Raw genomic sequence first — 17,878 nt, forward strand, 5'->3', positions numbered from 1 at the left:
ATGAGTCTGATGTGATTGTGCAGATCTAGAGCCTGAAGGCTCAGGAGACTGAAGAATTGTGAGTTCCAGGCTACCCTGTACTGCATTACAGCAGGAGACTGACGGAGAGAGATAATATGAAGCCCAGCATTCATTCATCTTTCTTTGCTTCATGACTGAGGTTGTCCTATGTCTTGCCTCAAACCCTTCCTATCACATTTTCCCAACATATATCCTCAGCCTATGAGCAAAAATAAAGCCCTGCTTAAATTGATTTTGTCAGATGATTTATCAAAGCGTTAGGAAAGAAAGCCCTTATGTCCTTTTCTGTCTCCCTAGTGTAGGTCAGGACATCTTAACATTGCTACTGAGTAAAACTTTGTACCTGAGAAATTTTTACATGACTCTGTATGCAGGGATCTAAAGCAGGCACACATATCAATAAATCCAATAACTAAATCCAAAAGAAAAGATTTTTAAAACAATTCTTTGTGGCTGGAGAGATGATTCAGCAATTAAGAGTGCTGACATATGAGACTAAAGTTCAGATCCCAGCACGCATGTAAACGTCAGACATGATCCTGTTCACACCTCTTACCCAGCACTGAGAGGTCATGGAGAGAGCAGAATCTCTGAGCATGGCTGAGTGCCAGCCTAGAGGAAATCTGTGAGCTCAGTTCAGTGAGAGACCCTGCATCAAAGAACAAGGCAGAGCATGACAAAGGAGGATATCTCCCTGTAGTTTTGTGGCATGCCCACCCGCATATACATGTGCACATACAGCACACACATACACTTCACACGCATACACATACACTTCACATGCATACACACATATACTTCACACGCATACACACATACACTTCACATGCATACACACATACACTTCACATGCATACACACATACACTTCACACGCATACACACATATACTTCACACCCATACACACATACACTTCACATACATAGACACATACACTCATATTTATGTGTAAAATTAAGAAGCAGATAACAAAACCAGTTATTTGTCACACATAATTTTACCAGTCAGGACTAAAGTAAATTTACACACTAATGAGAGAGATGTGCTTGTTTGTGTAACACTGCAACCAGAAGACACGCTAATTTGACACATGCTGAAGAATAGTGGTAAGACCATGACAAAGTCCCTGTGTCTGTAACTGGATCATTATATTTCTGTAAGAGGAGATCGTGGCCCGAATTTCAATTGGTCTTCATAAGAAAAACCCAGAGTCAAAATGGGGTAAACACCGAAGTAGATCAAAGAAGTAGAGGATCCAGCCACTAGAGAGACATTTTACCTCTACTGAATCCTCAGACCGAATACCATGAGCCCCTGTCTCCTCCTGCCTTGTTTTCTTCTCTTTGACCAGACATACCCCTGCCTGTCTCCTCCTCCCTAGTCCTGGTTTAAAGGCTTATGACTCCTAAATACTGGGATTAAAGGTTGAGCCACCACCATTTGGCTCTGTTCTCTTTAGACTGGGTCAATCTTGTGTACACTAGGGTGGCCTTGAACTCATGGAGATCCCTCTGTCTTTGCTTCCTGGATGTAAGGATTAAAGGTGTATGCCACCACTGCCTGACCTCTATGGCTCTCTAGTGGCTTACTTTGCAATCTGATTTTCAGGCAAGCGTAATTGTTAAGGCATAAGCAAATATCGCCAGAGAAGACTTTGTATGTACCGTTGAAAGTGCTGTGGTTCATGGCATGTTATTCTCCAGGGAGGGTCTGCAGTGTGCACCAAGGTGTGTCAGGCAGTGTCAGTGTCTGGTGTGATCAGGTCAGAGTTGTAGCGTGTGATGTTCTGTTTAGAGTTACAATTGCAGTAAAGTCACAGTAGGCAGCACAGGCCAGGACTCCCCACTTCCATTATGTGTTTGATTTTGAATTCATTTCAGGTTTTCTGGGTTCAGAATCCTTTACTTCTGCCAACCTTTTTCTGAATGCTATGCTCAGCTACCAGACCCAGTTGGAACCCTCAGTTTAAACAGCTTTGTTTAGGCCATCCTCATGCCCAGCCAGTCTGCTCTAACATTCCTTTCCCTGTAGTGATATCCTGTTTGTGTTTTAACAATAAAGTTTGCCTCAAGATCACAGTGCAGAACTAAGCCTCTAGAGACCAGGGAGGGGTGGCACACACCTTTACTCCCAGGACTCCGGGTGCAGATGGATCTCTGTTAGTTCAAGACCACCCTGGGCTACACAAAATTGATTCAGTCTAGAATATAAATAGAGCTCACACAAAGGTGATCCCAGCACTTGGGATCCCAGGCCTCTAATTCCAGCACTAGGACGGGATGCAACAAGGTAGAGAGAGGAATATAATGCAGCAGGAGACAGGAGCTCCATTCAGTCTGAGGCAGCAGTCTGAGGACAGGATCACCCTTTGGTCTGAGCATTGGTAGAGGTAAGAACTCTCTAGTGGCTGGCCACAGGTTTCTCTGATCCTCAACTTTCACCCCCAACTCCGAGTTTTTATCATGAACATCAATAAAAATTCATGCTATGTCTCCTTGTCTCTTGCTCAACACAGATCAGTTTCTTTTTTATGGTTCGTTTATTTTTTATTTCACAGTTGTGAGTGTTTTGCCTGCATGTATGCATGGGCATCGTGTGCATGTTTGTGAGGTGTTCCAGGAGGTCAGAAGTGGGCATCAGACCCCCTGGAGCTGGAGTTGGAGGTAGTCATGTGTTAACATGTGGGTGCTGGAAATCGAACCAAGGTCCTCTGAAAAAGCAACAGGTGCTTTTAACTACTGAGCCATCACCTCTCTAGGAAACCCCTCCCCACTTTCACTTTCCTCAGTCCAACTTGAGATCCTTCCAATCCACAAATCTGGGGACAATCTCCCCACCCGCTTAGAACCCTCATTCATTCTAGTGACTTCCAGTGATTCCAGCCACACTGTGCTGACAGCAGAAGAACCTACATATTGCTTTCCTTAGTCCTCTGGACTGTAAGAAATGTATATGAAATATGATCTCCCTTCCTTCCTTCCTTCCTTCCTTCCTTCCTTCCTTCCTTCCTTCCTTCCTTCCTTCCTTTCTTTCTTTCTTTCTTTCTTTCTTTCTTTCTTTCTTTCTTTCTTTCTTTGTAGTTCTGGCTGTCCTAGAACTTGCTATGTAGACCAGGTTGGTCTCAAGCTCAAAGAGCTCTGCTCTCCTGAGCGCTGCACCCAGCGGTTCCATCTTTTCTACCAGTGGGAGTTTTATATAGATAGAGAGCACAGGCTCCATCTCCTTTGTCTCAGGTTTCCTCTTCTCAGCAGAGTCCTGTAGCCTTGGATGCCATGAATTCTGGACAGGCTCATAGCCTAACATTTGTCTAAGATCAAAGTGCCCAAGGCTGCATCCTATGCCAGGTGGTCTTGGCACAGAGCTTTAAACCCAGCACTCAGGAGGCAGAGACAGGAGGATCTGTGAGTTCAAGACCAGTCTGGTCTACAGAGTGAGTTCCAGGACAGCCAGGGATTCACAGAAACCCTATCTGAAAACAAAACATACATATCAACAACAACAACAAAAAACCCATAAACAACAAAAAAGCTGGGCCCTGTTCTCCAAGATTACACTTGATTATCAGTTGCACAGCGTTTGTTGATGTTAGCAGCCACCTAAGCTGTGAGGCCTAGCTCTGGCCTAGCACTGGCCATCCAGAGTGAGGGACAGGGTCACCTTTTCGTTGATAGTAAAAACCCAGGTGCTCCTAGTGCTTTGGACTCTGTGGTCATTTCCCTGAGATCCCAGACCCATTTCTTATGTGTGTCCCTAAAAACGGAAGCAGCCTCACACTCCCCTGCTGACCCTAGAAGCTGAACGGCCACTGCTTCATTCTTGCTCCTTCAGAGCAATCTATGGTCTCCTGTTCACTGCTGTATTGCCTGAGGAGCAGGTCTGCGCGGTAGGCCTCTAATAAATGATTGCTATTGAATTCATGAACGAATAAATGAGTGAGTCAGAGGGCAGGGGCTGAACCATACTTCAGACAAGCAGGGCTGAATCACAGGGCAATAAGGGGGTGGGGTGGGGAAGAGTGGGAGAATGAGGTGGGAGAAGGGGAAATGAATTTGTAGGAGGAGCCTACACCCTGAGCAGGCTTCCTGGAGGAGCCAGAACCAAACTCCAGTTTAGGAACTTAGAGCCCACCCCCACGATGTTGCTTTTTTGTTTGTTTTGTCTTTGTTTCTCCTTGAGCCTAGACACCCAGCTAATAAAAGGCTACAAAGCAGAGATACCAAGTGCACTAGGAACCAGCAGCTGTTTTTGGCGGCACGCTCCCCCTCTCCCTCTCCCTTTTCTGTCTCTCTCTCTCTCTTTCTCTCTCCTCCCTCACCTTTCTCCCCTTTTTGCCTTCCCCTCCATAGCTCCCTGAATAAATATTTAACCTCATTTCTACATGTCTGTCTATCCATGTTTCTGTCTCCTGCCCGCTGGCCATGTGTCTCCCTGCCTGGGACCAGCCACTGCTCAGGGACTGGCAGCCATCTCTGCAGGGTGGCTGCTCCCAGGGCCCCCTGCCTGCCACCACATGGTCCGCCACCACCATTTGGGGACCTACAGCATTTCTGCTGCCTACTGCCGCGAGGATCTTGCAGCATTTTTAAAAAATCATAACATCTAACATCCTAAATAGATTTTAGAAGATATTTTAATGATTCTTTCTGAAGCCTCTTCTGGCCCACTCAGTGGGGCCCAAGGTCACATTAATCCATGGTTGAGTCCAGTCCATTTATTTCTAGGAGAAAAAGGAGAAGTAACAGACTGAGTTAGGGTCTGGTGATATCACCAGGTCTCCAGAACTTTGTGATTCCTGAAGCTTAGCGCCTAAGACCCAAGGCAGGGAGTAAAGGAAGAAAGGAACCTACGAAGTCTGAATGGAGAGAAAGCCCTGAAACTAGGCTGATGTGTGGGTTGCATCTCTTTGGGCTAGAGTTTTGGGCATGGGGCTGAGTGGTTGGACTCTGCTGGTGTGCCTTGGAGACTGGAAGACTTCCCAAAGGCTGTCTTGATTTGAAGAACAAGAATCCCCATATCTCCGAGATGAGAATTGGTGGGCTGGTTGGAAATGGGTGGAACTCAGAAAGGTGGATTTGGTCAATAGAAAGTGAAGGGCTCCAGTAGACCTGAGCGGGGCAAACATGGCTCTGGCAGATCTTGTCCTCTTCCATTTCCTCTGCCTTGCTAAACTGTTAGATTACATCCCTAACACCATGGTCTATTCCCTTATTTGGATACTTCCTCCTCCTGAGGCTGACCACCAAGGCCCAGCTATCAAAATATTGAAATCCCAAAACCCAAGTCCCTCTTTTGTCTCTTCCATAATTAACAAGCCCAATAAAAACAAACCAACTCATCCTAACAAGGGGGTTTCCATTTGCCTATAGGCCACATCTGCCTCCACTTTATCCAAAGGCAGTCCTTTGTTTCTCTGGGGAAATATATCTTCCCTTTCCTCCTTGCCCCTTTCTCCCCTCTCCCTTGTCTCCTATCCCCTGCCTTTGTCCCTCTGGGGCAAATAGTTCTCCTTTGTGCTGAGAACTTGGTCTTGGTGTGCCTTTCCAGAAAGTTCTGCTGAAGGAAGAAGAATGAGGGGTTGGGCTAGCACCGGGGCAGGAGATTGGTAGTATTCAGTAAATATGTCTGGTCAGGATATAAGAACTGGGGCTTGAGGCCAGCCTGGTAAGGGGCTCAAAGGGGCATCATAGTGTGTAACTTCAACAAGTAGGAACACTGATTTGTTTCTGGGACTTTTGGATGTCAGAGTGAAGGCCTGCAGTTTAGAGGAACCTTGTCTGAGTGTAGCAAAGTCTAGGTACATTTTTTCTTTTTTAGCAAACTCAGGGACTGGGATGGAGATTTATGCAGTGAGAAAAGAGGCACTTACTGTGTCCGTGCCCAGCAGCTTCAAGGCAAAGTGCACACTGTTGCTGGTGATATCATTGTAGGGAGGAGGAATGCTGGTCATAGCTGTTTGCACCCTGCCCTCCAGTTCTTCAGTTTTAATGTCACTGCATTGGCGAAGTACGTGCACAAGACGTCCAGAGCTCCTCAAGGCATTGAGGTTCTCTTTGCATACCACACCTTCACAGCTATCCCAATGCCTTTGTCCTCTGCCCCTGCTGGAGGTCCTTCCTGTGGAGATAGCAGGTTCAGCACATATAGGAGCTGGCATTTCCTCAAACTGAAGTTCTATACCTGGGCTGCCCCTCCCCCTTTCAGAGGCCTACACATTTTTCATTCCAGCGCAGCCCCCACCCGATGACTGGCCAAATTTGTCTTGCTCACCATCAAAGTGTATGATCTCTCCGTTGCCGCAGTCAACACCCATGTGGACTTTAGAGGATTGTGGCATAGAAGATGGCTTCTTGAACAGGAGGACATCTCCAGGGAGAGTGTTGCCTTCGTCTAACTCCACCTCCTGGAAGGGCTCGCTCATGGACTCCTTGGAGCAGAACTTAAAGATGCAGTATTTCTCTAGAAGGGTCTAAGTGGAGAAATGTCAGACTGTAGGTTGGATGCACAGTTATTGCTGGGTCTTTCTGCTCATCACACATGGTAGACCTGGATCAGAGTGGGGCCCTAGGCAGAAGGTCTCCATTGCTTTACACCTGCCTCCCTGTCTATAAGAAACTGCAGAGGCGTGAAAAGCACATATGTACCCTGCCCTAAGTCACCCCTAGGGACCCTATACTGTCCATCAATTGGGACTCTCATACACGTATTCCCAAATCCTGCCACTATTTTCTCCTCCATATCATGCTTCCTGGATGTCCTTCCTCATCTTCCAAGTTGGTATTCCTACAAGCAGCACTGGGTTCTGGGTGTCAGCAGGTACCTGGGTTGAGATGTAGGCCTGAAGAAACAATAAAACTTCAGTGAGATCTGGACCATGGTAGACACCTTCCAAGTCCAATAACCTCAGTAGCCAATATACCCTCATTTAACTGCTTGCTACCATTCAAGATAGATGTAGTATTCTTATATTCAGGAAGAAATTGAGGAACAGCAAATCTTACTATAGTTCACACAGCTGACCTGTGTCCACATGATCATCCTGCGTCCTATGTACTAAATAAATACCATTGCATGTTTCTTTCTGTAAAGGAACTAAGGCATTCAGCTTAGTTTCTTATCTTTACAGAGGGCACTGCAGACTTTGAAGGATGATCTCACTGCTCTGGTTATACCTGAGCTTTGGTTTCAGAGGAGAGATAATAGGAGAAGGACTATAGGGGCACTGCTAAATGACCTGGAACCATCAAGTGATCCCTCACTTTATGTCCTTCTGACCTCTGGCTAGAGATCATACACTCTAAAATCCACTGAATAGGGAGACACCTTCCTCCTAGCTTCCTTCCCATCCCATACCCACGGGGTCAAACAGAAGTCACATCTATGGAAGACAGTGGACTGTTGAGATGCTGGAACCCTGCCTGGAAGGAAAAAAAAATGAGCCAAGGACTTTGGCTAAATTTCCCTGGGATGAGAAGCTCATCTAGGGAGAGAAAACAGTCATTACCTCGGGCTACTTTCCCTGTCCTCCCTGCTCTGGCTGCTCAGTGTCTGGGTGCTGTGCATAAACCTGCACTAGATGGTTGCTTACAGGTTGAGAGACCTGTCACTTCTCCATATGGGACATGATATTTGGAAGAAAGCTAAAAGTAATGGACTGACTTAGGGTCTGGTGTAATCAACAGGTCTCCGGCACTTTGTGATTCCTGGAGCTTAGCTCCTAAGACCCAAGTCAGGGAGACAGAGAGGAAAGTAAGAAAGGAACTTACTAGGTCTGGATGGAGAGAAAGCCCTAAGCTAGGCTAATTGTGTGGGTTACATCTTTTTGGGCTAGAGTTTTGGGCATGGGACTGAGTGGCTAGAAACTCCTGGTAAGGCTTGGAGAATGGAAGAGTTCACAAAGTCTGACTTGATTTGAAGAAGAATCCCCAGATTTCCAAGATGAGAATTGTTGGGCTGGATGGAACTCAGAAAGGTGAATTTGGTCAATAGAAAAGGAAGGGCTCCAGTAGACCTGAGCAGGGCAAACACAGTTCTGGCAGATCTTGTCCTCCCCCATTCCCTCTGCCTTGCTAAACTGTTAGATGACATTCCTGAAGATAGCCACCAAAGTCTATTCCCTTATTTGGTCACTTCCTCCTCCTGATGCTGACCACCCAGGCCCAGCTATCAAAGAATTGAAGTCCAGCAATCAACCACCCTCTTTGTCTATCATAATTAACAAGCCTCCCCCCCCCCCCAAAGAACCAACTCATTCTAACAAAGGGGTTACACTTTTTCCTTTATAAACTGCCATTTTCCTATGGGCCACATCTGCCTCCATTTTATCCAAGGCAGTAGTACTATGTTCCTCTGGGGAAATATCTCTTCCCTTCTCCCTTGCCCCTTTCTCCCCTCTCCCTTGTCTCTTATCCCCTGCCTTTGTTCCCCTGGGGCTAATAATTCTCCTTTCTGATGAGAACTTGGTCTTGGTGTATCCTTCCAGAAGGTTCTACTGAAGGAAGAAGAATGAGGGGTTGGGCCAGCACTGGGGCAGGAGATTGGTAGTATTCAGTAAATATTCTGGTCAGGATATAAGAACTGGGGCTTGAGGCCATCCTGGCAAAGGCTCAAAGGGCATCATAGTGTGTAACTTCAACAACGGGGCACAGCGATTTCTTTCTGCAACTTTTGGATGTCAGAGTGAAGACCTTCAGTTTATAGGAACCTGGCCTGGTCTGAGTGTAGCAGGGGAGGGGAATGTCGGAGTTTTGCTGGAGTAGGTTGTCTAGGTATATTTCTTAAGAAACTCAGGGTTGGGATGAGGATGTGCAGCTGGAAGAGAGGCGCTTACTGAATCCATGCCCAGCAGGTTCAGGGCAAAGTGCGCGCAGTTGCTGCTGATAGCATTGTACTCAGGAGGGTCGTTGTTCATAACTTTTTCCACCCGGTGATCCAGGTCCTTAGGGTCAATGCCACCACGTTTGCGAAGCACACGAGAGAGCTGTCTTTCTCTCTGCATTTGACGGAGGCCCTCTTTGAACACTTTACCTCTGCTGTTCTCCAGCAGCAATTGTACTGTGCCACCTACACCATTCTTGGTGGTTACTCCTGTGGGGATAGCGGGCCCAGTGCAAATCAGAGACAGCATTTCCTCAAACTGAAGTCCCACATCCGGGCTGCCCCGCCCTCTTTCAGAGACAATTTCGTCCCAGTTTTCATGCCAGCTCAGTCCTCTCTTGACTGGCCAAATTTGTTTTCGCTCACCCTCAAAGTGTATGATCTCTCCGTTGCGACAGTAAACACCCACATGGGTCCCACAGCACTGTAGACTAGAACTCAACAACTTGAACAGGTAGAGGTCTCCAGGCTGAGGCTCTCCTAGGTTTAACTCCACCTCCTGGAAGTGCTCATTCAGGAATTTCTCAGAGAAGAAGAAATTGATGGTGATGGCTGCCTTTGGTAGGGTTAAGAGGAGAAATATCACAGACTGTAGGTTGTATGTAAAGGCACAGCTGGGTCATTCTGCTTGTCAAGAGTCAGACCTGGCTTGGGGTAGGAACCTAGGCAGAAGGACTTCACTGCTTAACACCTGCCTCTCTTCCTTAAGGGATTCCAGAGGCCTGCAAACCACAGATGTACCCTGGCCTGAGCCACCCTTAAGGATCCCATACTGTGCAGCAATTGGGATTTTCTTTTCACCCAGGGTTATCCACATATTCCCAAATCCTGCCACTCTTTTCTCCTCCCTCCTCCGATTCCCGGATCTCCTTCCTCCTTGGTCTTCCATCTTGGTATTCCTACAAGCAACACTGGGTTCTGGGTGTCGGCAGGTACCTGTGTTGAGAAGTCGGCCTGAAGAAACAGGAAAACTTCAGTGAGATCTGGACCATGGTAGACACCTCCCAAGTCCAATAAAATCAGTAGCCAGTGTGCACTCATTCACTGCTTGCTACCATTCTCATAATAGGTGTAGTATTCTTATTTTCAGGAGGAAGTTGAGGACTGTCAATTTCTATAGTGCCACAGTGATAATTCTATGTCCCATATACTAAATTAATACTGTGGCATTTTCTTTTATTTTATAAGGAACTAAAGCATCCAGTTTAGTCTCTCATCTTTACTGGGAGAGGGCGCTGGAAACTTGGAAGGATGATTTCAGTGCCCTGGTTATAACTGGACATTAGTTTAAGAGGACAAAGAGAGAAAGAAAGGAGAGAGAGAGAGAGAGAGAGAGAGAGAGAGAGAGAGAGAGAGAGAGAGACTATTGGGGCTTTGCTATAAAACCTGAGAATAACAAGTGACCCCTCACCCCAGGCATCTTTGTGTCCTTGTGCCCTTGGTCAGGGGTCACACTCTCTAGCATCCACCAGATAGGGAGATGCCTTCCTCCCAGCTCCCCTCCCATCCCATACCCACAGGGTCAAGCAGAAGTGACAGCTATGGAAGGCCGTGGACTGTCCTGGCCCCTGTTGAGACAGCTGGTACCCTGCCTGGGGAGGAGACAAGATGAGGCAAGGACTTCTGCTTCATTTACCATGGATTTGGAGGAGCTCATCTAGGGAGAGAAAAACCAGTCATCACCACCGGGTTCGTCCCCTGTTCTCCCTCCTCTGTCTGCTCAGTGTCTGGGTGTTGTGCTTAAACCTGCTCTAGATGGCTGATTGCAGGTTGAGAGACCTGTCACCTCTCATTTGGGACATTAAAAAGTCCCTTCTCTCTCGACCTCAACTTCCTCATCTGTAACCTGGGGACAATAATGTTGGTGAGCTGGGCATCACCTGACCACTGTGAAGCACTGAGAGTTCTTTGTGATCCTTACAAGGCCTGAGAGTTTATCTAAGGTCTAGTTGGCTCCTGAACTTGCACATTTGCCTGCAGTGGAGGGCTGCAGAGAATACCTCTCTCTCAGCTCAGAGAACAACATTGGGTCCCAAAGGCTGGTGTTGTCCCTGTGGCCCCTGCTTCACAGAATAAAAGGAATCACTCAACCAGAAAGCCCAGACTCTCCCTCAAATTTCCCACTAGAGTGGGGGCTGAAGGCAGAGAGCCACTCTGGCTGCCATCAGCTGGGCCTTTGCCCTTCAAACAGGATTCCAGGTCCATGGCTGCTGTTCTACCCATAATGAAAAATAATAATTGCTGCCAAAGCTGTATGAAGGCCCCAGTTATCCTAACAACAATGTCATGCAGATCCTACTGTCATTCTCATTGGGAAGAAGGGAAAATGGGACTTTGGGGAGGTTGTTATGGTTACATCTAAAACGTGGTAGAAGCAGTGTTCAGACTGAAGTGGTCTGACTTAACTGGGGTATGGGACTGTCTCTGGAATGCCAGGAATGCCAGGATCTCTTGAATGATACATTGAATCGTTTACTTCCTGACTAGAGGAGCAGTTACCCTTGCCTTTAGAATTCATTCATTTAGTTACTTTTTAAAGAAATATTTATTTATTTATTATGTATGCAATATTTTGTCTGTGTGTATGCCTGAAGGCCAGAAGAGGGCACCAGACCCCATTACAGATGGTTGTGAGCCATCATGTGGTTGCTGGGAATTGAACTCAGGCCCTTTGGAAGAGCAGGCAATGCTCTTAACCTCTGAGCTATCTCTCCAGCTCCTCATTTAGTTACTTTTAAAGGAGAAAGAGCAACACCCTGGAACCATCAGAGTCTTGGACACAAGTTTTCCAATTCCACAGCTCAGGGCCTGACAACGCTGCCTACCCTGTTGGGGATCCAGGCTTGGAAGCCTGAGTCCTTCCTTCTGTCACCTTGGCTGTCAGAATCAGAGCAGTGGCAGGGTGTCCCTGAGACTGGCTTTGGGGTCACTGCTCCCAGCCAGGAACCTACAGCTAAAGCAAGGTCAGAGTAGAAGCCCACCTCTTCTGACCATCCTTCCCTTTCTGGGGACTCCGGCTACTGTCACCCCACGGGAATCTGAGCCCATAGTGTAAGCTGCTCACCATGTAGGAAGATCCCAGGAACATAAAATGGTAAGCCTAGAGAGAGGAGAGCTGACAGTCTGCAGGTCTGTCAGCAGGGAAATGTTAACTTTGAACAATGGGTTTTTGCCTTACAGCCACCAGCTTTGTCTGCAGCCAATCGTTAGCTTTAAAGATTGCCTTACAACTGCTGTGGACCAAGGCTGGCCTTTAATGGTTGCTTCGATGGGACTCCCATCTTCTCATTTATTTAACCTTTAACTACTGCCTCATCTTTATCTTCTTCCTTACACTGTCTTATATACTTCACAGCTGTGGGGAGAACAGCTGTGTCAGAACAGCTACAGGTTAAACCTTAAGCCAACACGTCATAAGCAGAAATTGCTAATTTTAAAATGTAAACCTGATTCTATGCTAATCTCAAGCTTATAAAGAAATCATTTTGGGGGGCTGGAGAGATGGCTCAGTGGTTAAGAGCATTGCCTGCTCTTCCAAAGGTCATGAGTTCAATTCCTGGCAACCACATGGTGGCTCACTACCATCTGTAATGAGGTCTGCTCTGCTGCCCTCTTCTGGTCTACAAACACACACAGACAGAATATTGCGTACCAAATAAATAAGTAAATAAAGAAAAAAAAAGAAATCATTTTGTCCCATGTGCTATGGAAGAGTAAGGATGCCCCTCACAGTTACATGCTTGGCGTTCTAAGTGTTTCTCTGATGCTATTTCTTTATACACAGATGGAATTCCTCCAGCGTTTCTCATGGAGCAGCTGACTGATGTGAACTCTCTTAGTTTTTATTTTATTTTATTTTATTTTATTTTTGAGACAGGGTTTCTCTGTAGCTTTTTGGTTCCTGTCCTGGAACTAGCTCTTGTAGACCAGGCTGGCCTCAAACTCACAGAGATCCACCTGCCTCTGCCTCCTGAGTGCTGGGATTAAAGGCATGCGCCACCACCACCCAGCTTCTTAGTTTTATTTGCAAACATCTTTGTCTTTATTCATCTTGATGGACACAGAGTTTAGTTTTAGCCTTTTTCTTGCTCCTCTGTGGATTTCACATTTCTCCATCCCTTCTCTTCTGCCCTCTGCCCTTATAACCTCCCCTGAAAACAAAATTTAAAAGTAGAACCAAGAAAAAAAAAGGACATCAAAAAACATCATGGAAGCTGTAGCATGGCCCAGTGAGGCACACAGTATCCCCTTTAGCGTATACCTCTTCACTTGTACGTGTTCATTGCAATGCGTTACCCATGTGGTTCGAGGCCTCTGGCTTGTGCGGCACCCTCAACACTGGCCCTCACTACACTGTCTTGGCTGTGCTATTGTTGCCTTGTGCCCTGGAGATCCTGGAGCTGTGGATCTGCAGGTCCAGCCCCTTCCCATGCCCCAGCAGTTCATAGATGAGGTGGATGCTGGGGCGGGCGACTGTGTAGTCCTGGCTCTGGGCCTGGGTGGTACCTGACTTAGCCTGCCAGCTTTCCCTCATTGTCAGCACCCAGGGGAGAGCTCACCAACCCCGCCCTGGCCAGCTCACCTAATGAAGCAGACAGTGAGGAGTGGGGCCAGGTCCCCTGCCCTCACACCCCAGGTTCAGCTCACCTGCGCACTGTTGAGCCTCACAGCCTGTGTTCTCCTTGGCTGCTCTCCTGTTCTCCTTATCTCTCCTTTCACTGGTTTGATTGTGTTTTGTTTGGCGTGAGATCTTCATGTTTCCCTTGTTACCGTTCCAGCACGTTTAATGTAAATTTTGTCTTTCACCTTTTCCCTTTATTCCCTCATATTTTCTTCTCTCCTAAAACTCCAATTAATATCACCCTAGGGGTTGGAGAGATGGTTCAGCAGTTAAGAGCACTGGCTGCTTTTCCAGAATAACTGGGTTCAAATTTTTAATTTGTCTTCCAAACTCTTGCACCTTACTCCAGAGGTCTGAAAACCACGTGGTCAGATTGACCACAGCAGTGACCTCCCTTCTTTACACCAACTTACTGTATCAGCTACTTTTCCCTTGTTTTGGTGGCGAGATACCTGGCAGGAGCTACTGAAAGTGGGCAATAGTTTAGCTCATGGTTAGTGGGAAAGCAATGGAGTGTGAAGGGTGGTGAGACCGCACCAGAGTCAGGAAACAGAGAGGTGAACCTGTTTTTGTTTAGTTGGCTTTGTTTTATTTGTTTGTTTGTTTTCATACTGAGTTTCACTGTATAGACCAGGTTGACTTGAAACTCATGGCCTACCTGCCTGGAAGTACATGCAAGGACTTGAACAGCCTTTCGGTTGCTTTTAAATTTTTTTTTTTAAATTTTAGGTGGATCGATGTTTTGCATGAATGAATGTCTGTGTGAAGGTATCAGATCTTGGAATTATAGACAGTTGTAAACTGCCATGTGGGCTTTGGGAATTGAACTCAGGTCCTTTAGAAGAGCAGTCAGTGCTCTTAACCAATAAGCCACCTCTCCAGTCCCTGCTTTTCAATTTTTTTCCTTTTTCTGGTCCTGAGAAATGTGACACCGCTCTGACGTCACATACGGTATAATTTTCTTCACATTTCTTAGTGTCTATTAATTTTTCTTCCGTAGATTGACAGTATTTATCTTTCTGAGAAACTTTTAGGTCTTTGGTTTTTGCCTCACCCCCATGCTCCCTCCTCCTTTTTGAGACAGGGTGTTGCCCTGGAGCTCTGGCAGACCTAGAACCTGCCACATAGGCATAGGTCAGGCCAGCCTTCAACCTGCAGCAATCCTCCTGCTTCTGTCTTCAAAGTGCTGGGATTACAGGAATATGCCACTATACCTCACTTCTAAGTTTTCAGATTTTTTTTTCTGTCCTGCCCTATAGCATATTCTTTAAGGCCCTGTGGAATTGCTCCACAGTTCACTGGCACTCTGTTTATTACTTTCAAATCATATTTCTCCTCTGTTTCATGTTAGATAGTTTCATTTATGGTGCCTAAAATTCACCAGTCTGTCATGCTGTCTGCCCTGATGTGGAACCAATAAACTTATCTTCATCTCTGGCATTTTTCACAAGAAATTCCATTGGGATATATACATTTTATTTTATTTTATTTTTGGTTTTTCAAGACAGGGTTTCTCTGTAGCTTTGGAGCCTGTCCTGGAACTCGCTCTGTAGACCAGCCTGGGCTCGAACTCACAGACATTCACCTGCCTCTGCCTCCTGAGTTCTAGGATTAAAGGTGTGTGCCGCCACTGCCCGGCCCATTGGGATATTTTTAACATTTTTATTAATCCAGTTATGTTTTAACGTGTAGTATACAGTTGGAATAATTTGTAATATCTTTTTCTAAAATTCATGTCTTTGGTTTATTTTGCCTGACTCGTTGTTGACCACACTGTGTGCTGTGTTTTCCTATCTGGATTCAGCGGCTGTGTCTTTCACCCCACCTAGCATGTAAGTAAGGTCTTTGCCTGCCTAAGGTTTATGCTTGGCCATTGTCCCATTATTCTTTAGCCACTGTATTTTTTAAAAATATTTATTTGTTTATAAATTATGTATATATTATTTGTTTATTTATTATGTATACAATATTCTGTCTGCATGTATGCCTATAGGCCAGAAGAGAGCACCAGATCTCATTACAGATGGTTGTGAGCCACCAAGTGGTTGCTGGGAATTGAACTCAGGACCTTTGGAAGACGAGGCAATGCTCTTAACCACTGAGCCATCTCTCCAGCTCCCTACCCACTCTATTTTTGCATTGCTACAAAGCATTTGAAACTTTGACAGATGTGGTTAGGCTTGGGAACAGTCTCATCTTTCCGGATCTTGCTGTTGCATGTTGCTAGGTAGAGATCTGTGGGTTTTGAGTGGGAGTGGTTATTCTCCAGCACAAAGCAGGGTATTTCTAGAGCTCCCTAATATTCAAGGAAGGAAGAAATTTTCCAGTCTTCATGATGGAAACGGGTATTTAGGAGAGACCCAGGCACTGCACTCATATGGTGGCACTATATATGTGCATTCAAACATCCTTATACACATAAAAAGTACTTTTTGGACTGGGGCTGCTGCTCAGTGGCAGAGCACTTCTCTAGCAGGTATGAGGCTCTACATTCAAGCCTCAGCATCAGGAAAGAACAGACTTACTACGTACCTTTGGAGACGTTGCTTCAGTATCTTCTCATACACTTTTCTCTCCTGAAAATGAGATAGATGGTAATTTAGTTCCCACGTCTGTTTTGGGTAACCTCTATTTTCCTTCTATGGAAGCTTTTAGGTTCTTCTTTTTAGCTTTACAACATCTTGTAAGGATTTGTAGTATGCATATGAGTGCACTTATGTGTGGTTGTTTGGTATGTATAGTGTGTGTGTGTGTGTGTGTGTGTGTGTGTGTGTGTGTGTGGTTTAAATGTACTCTGCTTTGTATCCTCTCACTGGCCTGGACTTTGCTGATTCGGCTAGGCTGGCTGTCAGCGAGGCCCCAGAAGTCTGTCTGTCTCTTGCCTCCCAGAACTGGGATTATAGATATAGGGCATCTTGCCTTTTTTTTTACATCAATTCTAGATATCAAAATCAGGCCTTCATGCTTGATGCACACGCACATCACCAACTCAGCAATCTCCTAGGCCTCATCCATAATTTCCTTCCCTTTTCTTATTTATTTATTTATTATGTATACAATATTCTGTCTGTGTGTATGTCTGCAGGCCAGAAGAGGGAACCAGACTTCATTACAGATGGTTGTGAGCCACCATGTTGGTTGCTGGGAATTGAACTCAGGACCTTTGGAAGAGCAGACAATGCTCTTAACCTCTGAGCCATCTCTCCAGCCCTCCTTCCCTTTTCTTATGTAGGATTGGAGTCGGGAGAGCTAGAGAGCACATAGCTTTTTTTTTTTAATTTTAAACATGATGTTTATTGATTCATGAGAATTTCACATCATGCACCCCAATCCCACTCATTTTCCAATTCCTCTGTGCCCATTCTTCACCCTTGTAACATCTTCCCCCAAGGAAAACTTAAAAAATAAATAAATACAAATGAGAATAATAATTAAAACAAATAAACAAAACAACCCCCAAAAACCAAAGAAGCAAAAGAAACAAAGCAAAAAACCATTTCACTCCTGCAACCTTCCTTTCCCTGGTCTTAGCCGCACTGGGGGCTGCAGTGTGTCAGGCAGTAGACCCTTTTGTCCACACAGCTTCACTTGCAAACGTTCCTTGTGTGGTGTATTGTTGGTCAGGTTCTGGCTTCTGGCATCCCATCAATGCTGAACCCTCACCATACCCTCTCCCTGATATTCTGCTGTTGCCCTGAGTCATGGAGATCATGCAGCTATGGTCTCATAGGGCTAATCCCTTCTTGTAACTCCAGCAGGTCATAGGTGGGGGTAGATGTTGGGGGTTCCAACTCAAAGCCCTGGATGTGGGCCTGGGTGATAGCTGAGTTGGTCAGTCTGGGCTGCTGGAACCCTGCCCCTTAGGTGAGGGGTGGGGCTAGCTTTCCCAAGTGCAGAAGTCAGTGCTCCTTTGAGAGGTGGAGTCAGCGACAGGGCAGGACCTCTTCTCCCCAGGCCAGTGAGGGGTGGGGCCAGCTCAGTATGGCCCTTGTACTTCACACATGGTTTGACACATGGTTCAAACATAGGCAATGGACATCAACACAGACCCCGACATGGGCTGCAGCAGCACCTTGGGCCCAGTTTTCACCATGGCCTGGGTGATAGATTGGAATGGGTCCATCAGTAGCATGATCTCTAGACTCCAACATGACTCTAAGTAGAGGCCCAGACATGGCAGTGGCACGGCCTTCAATTGTAACACAGGAGTCAGGGACATCAGTACAGCCCCTGACGGTGATAAGCCCATGAACCCAGACATGACCCTGGCCCTGGGTGGTAGTGCAGGCTACCTAGATTAGCATGGCCCAAACAACTACACGTTCCTCTGATCACAACATGGACACAGGTGGTGGCCCAAAA

The 17,878-nt window shown here is 46.2% G+C and overlaps 1 protein-coding gene across 8 annotated transcripts in view; it reads right to left on the minus strand.

The window, feature by feature from the left end:
• The window catches only part of LOC142837500 (uncharacterized), a 35,274-nt gene that overhangs the window by 12,343 nt on the left and 5,053 nt on the right, over positions 1–17,878 (minus strand). For 2 of the 8 annotated variants that reach the window (XM_075952601.1, XM_075952602.1), the window contains exons 2-10: positions 16,049–16,092; positions 11,960–12,026; positions 10,532–10,552; positions 9,832–9,849; positions 9,262–9,451; positions 8,849–9,105; positions 6,289–6,487; positions 5,888–6,135; positions 4,634–4,738 (exon numbers count right to left, since the gene is read on the minus strand). In XM_075952601.1, coding sequence (XP_075808716.1) covers positions 4,733–4,738; positions 5,888–6,135; positions 6,289–6,487; positions 8,849–9,105; positions 9,262–9,451; positions 9,832–9,849; positions 10,532–10,552; positions 11,960–11,983 — 963 coding nt within the window. In that variant the 5' untranslated portion in view covers positions 11,984–12,026; positions 16,049–16,092 and the 3' untranslated portion in view covers positions 4,634–4,732. Of the gene's footprint in view, positions 1–4,633; positions 4,739–5,887; positions 6,136–6,288; positions 6,488–8,848; positions 9,106–9,261; positions 9,452–9,831; positions 10,404–10,531; positions 10,553–11,959; positions 12,027–13,542; positions 13,759–16,048; positions 16,093–17,878 lie in introns of those variants that run through there. The other 6 variants (XM_075952605.1, XM_075952606.1, XM_075952603.1 and 3 more) reach the window with 4 other exon arrangements.

This window comes from Microtus pennsylvanicus, chromosome 18, assembly GCF_037038515.1.
Source record: "Microtus pennsylvanicus isolate mMicPen1 chromosome 18, mMicPen1.hap1, whole genome shotgun sequence".
Lineage (NCBI taxonomy): Eukaryota > Metazoa > Chordata > Mammalia > Rodentia > Cricetidae > Microtus > Microtus pennsylvanicus.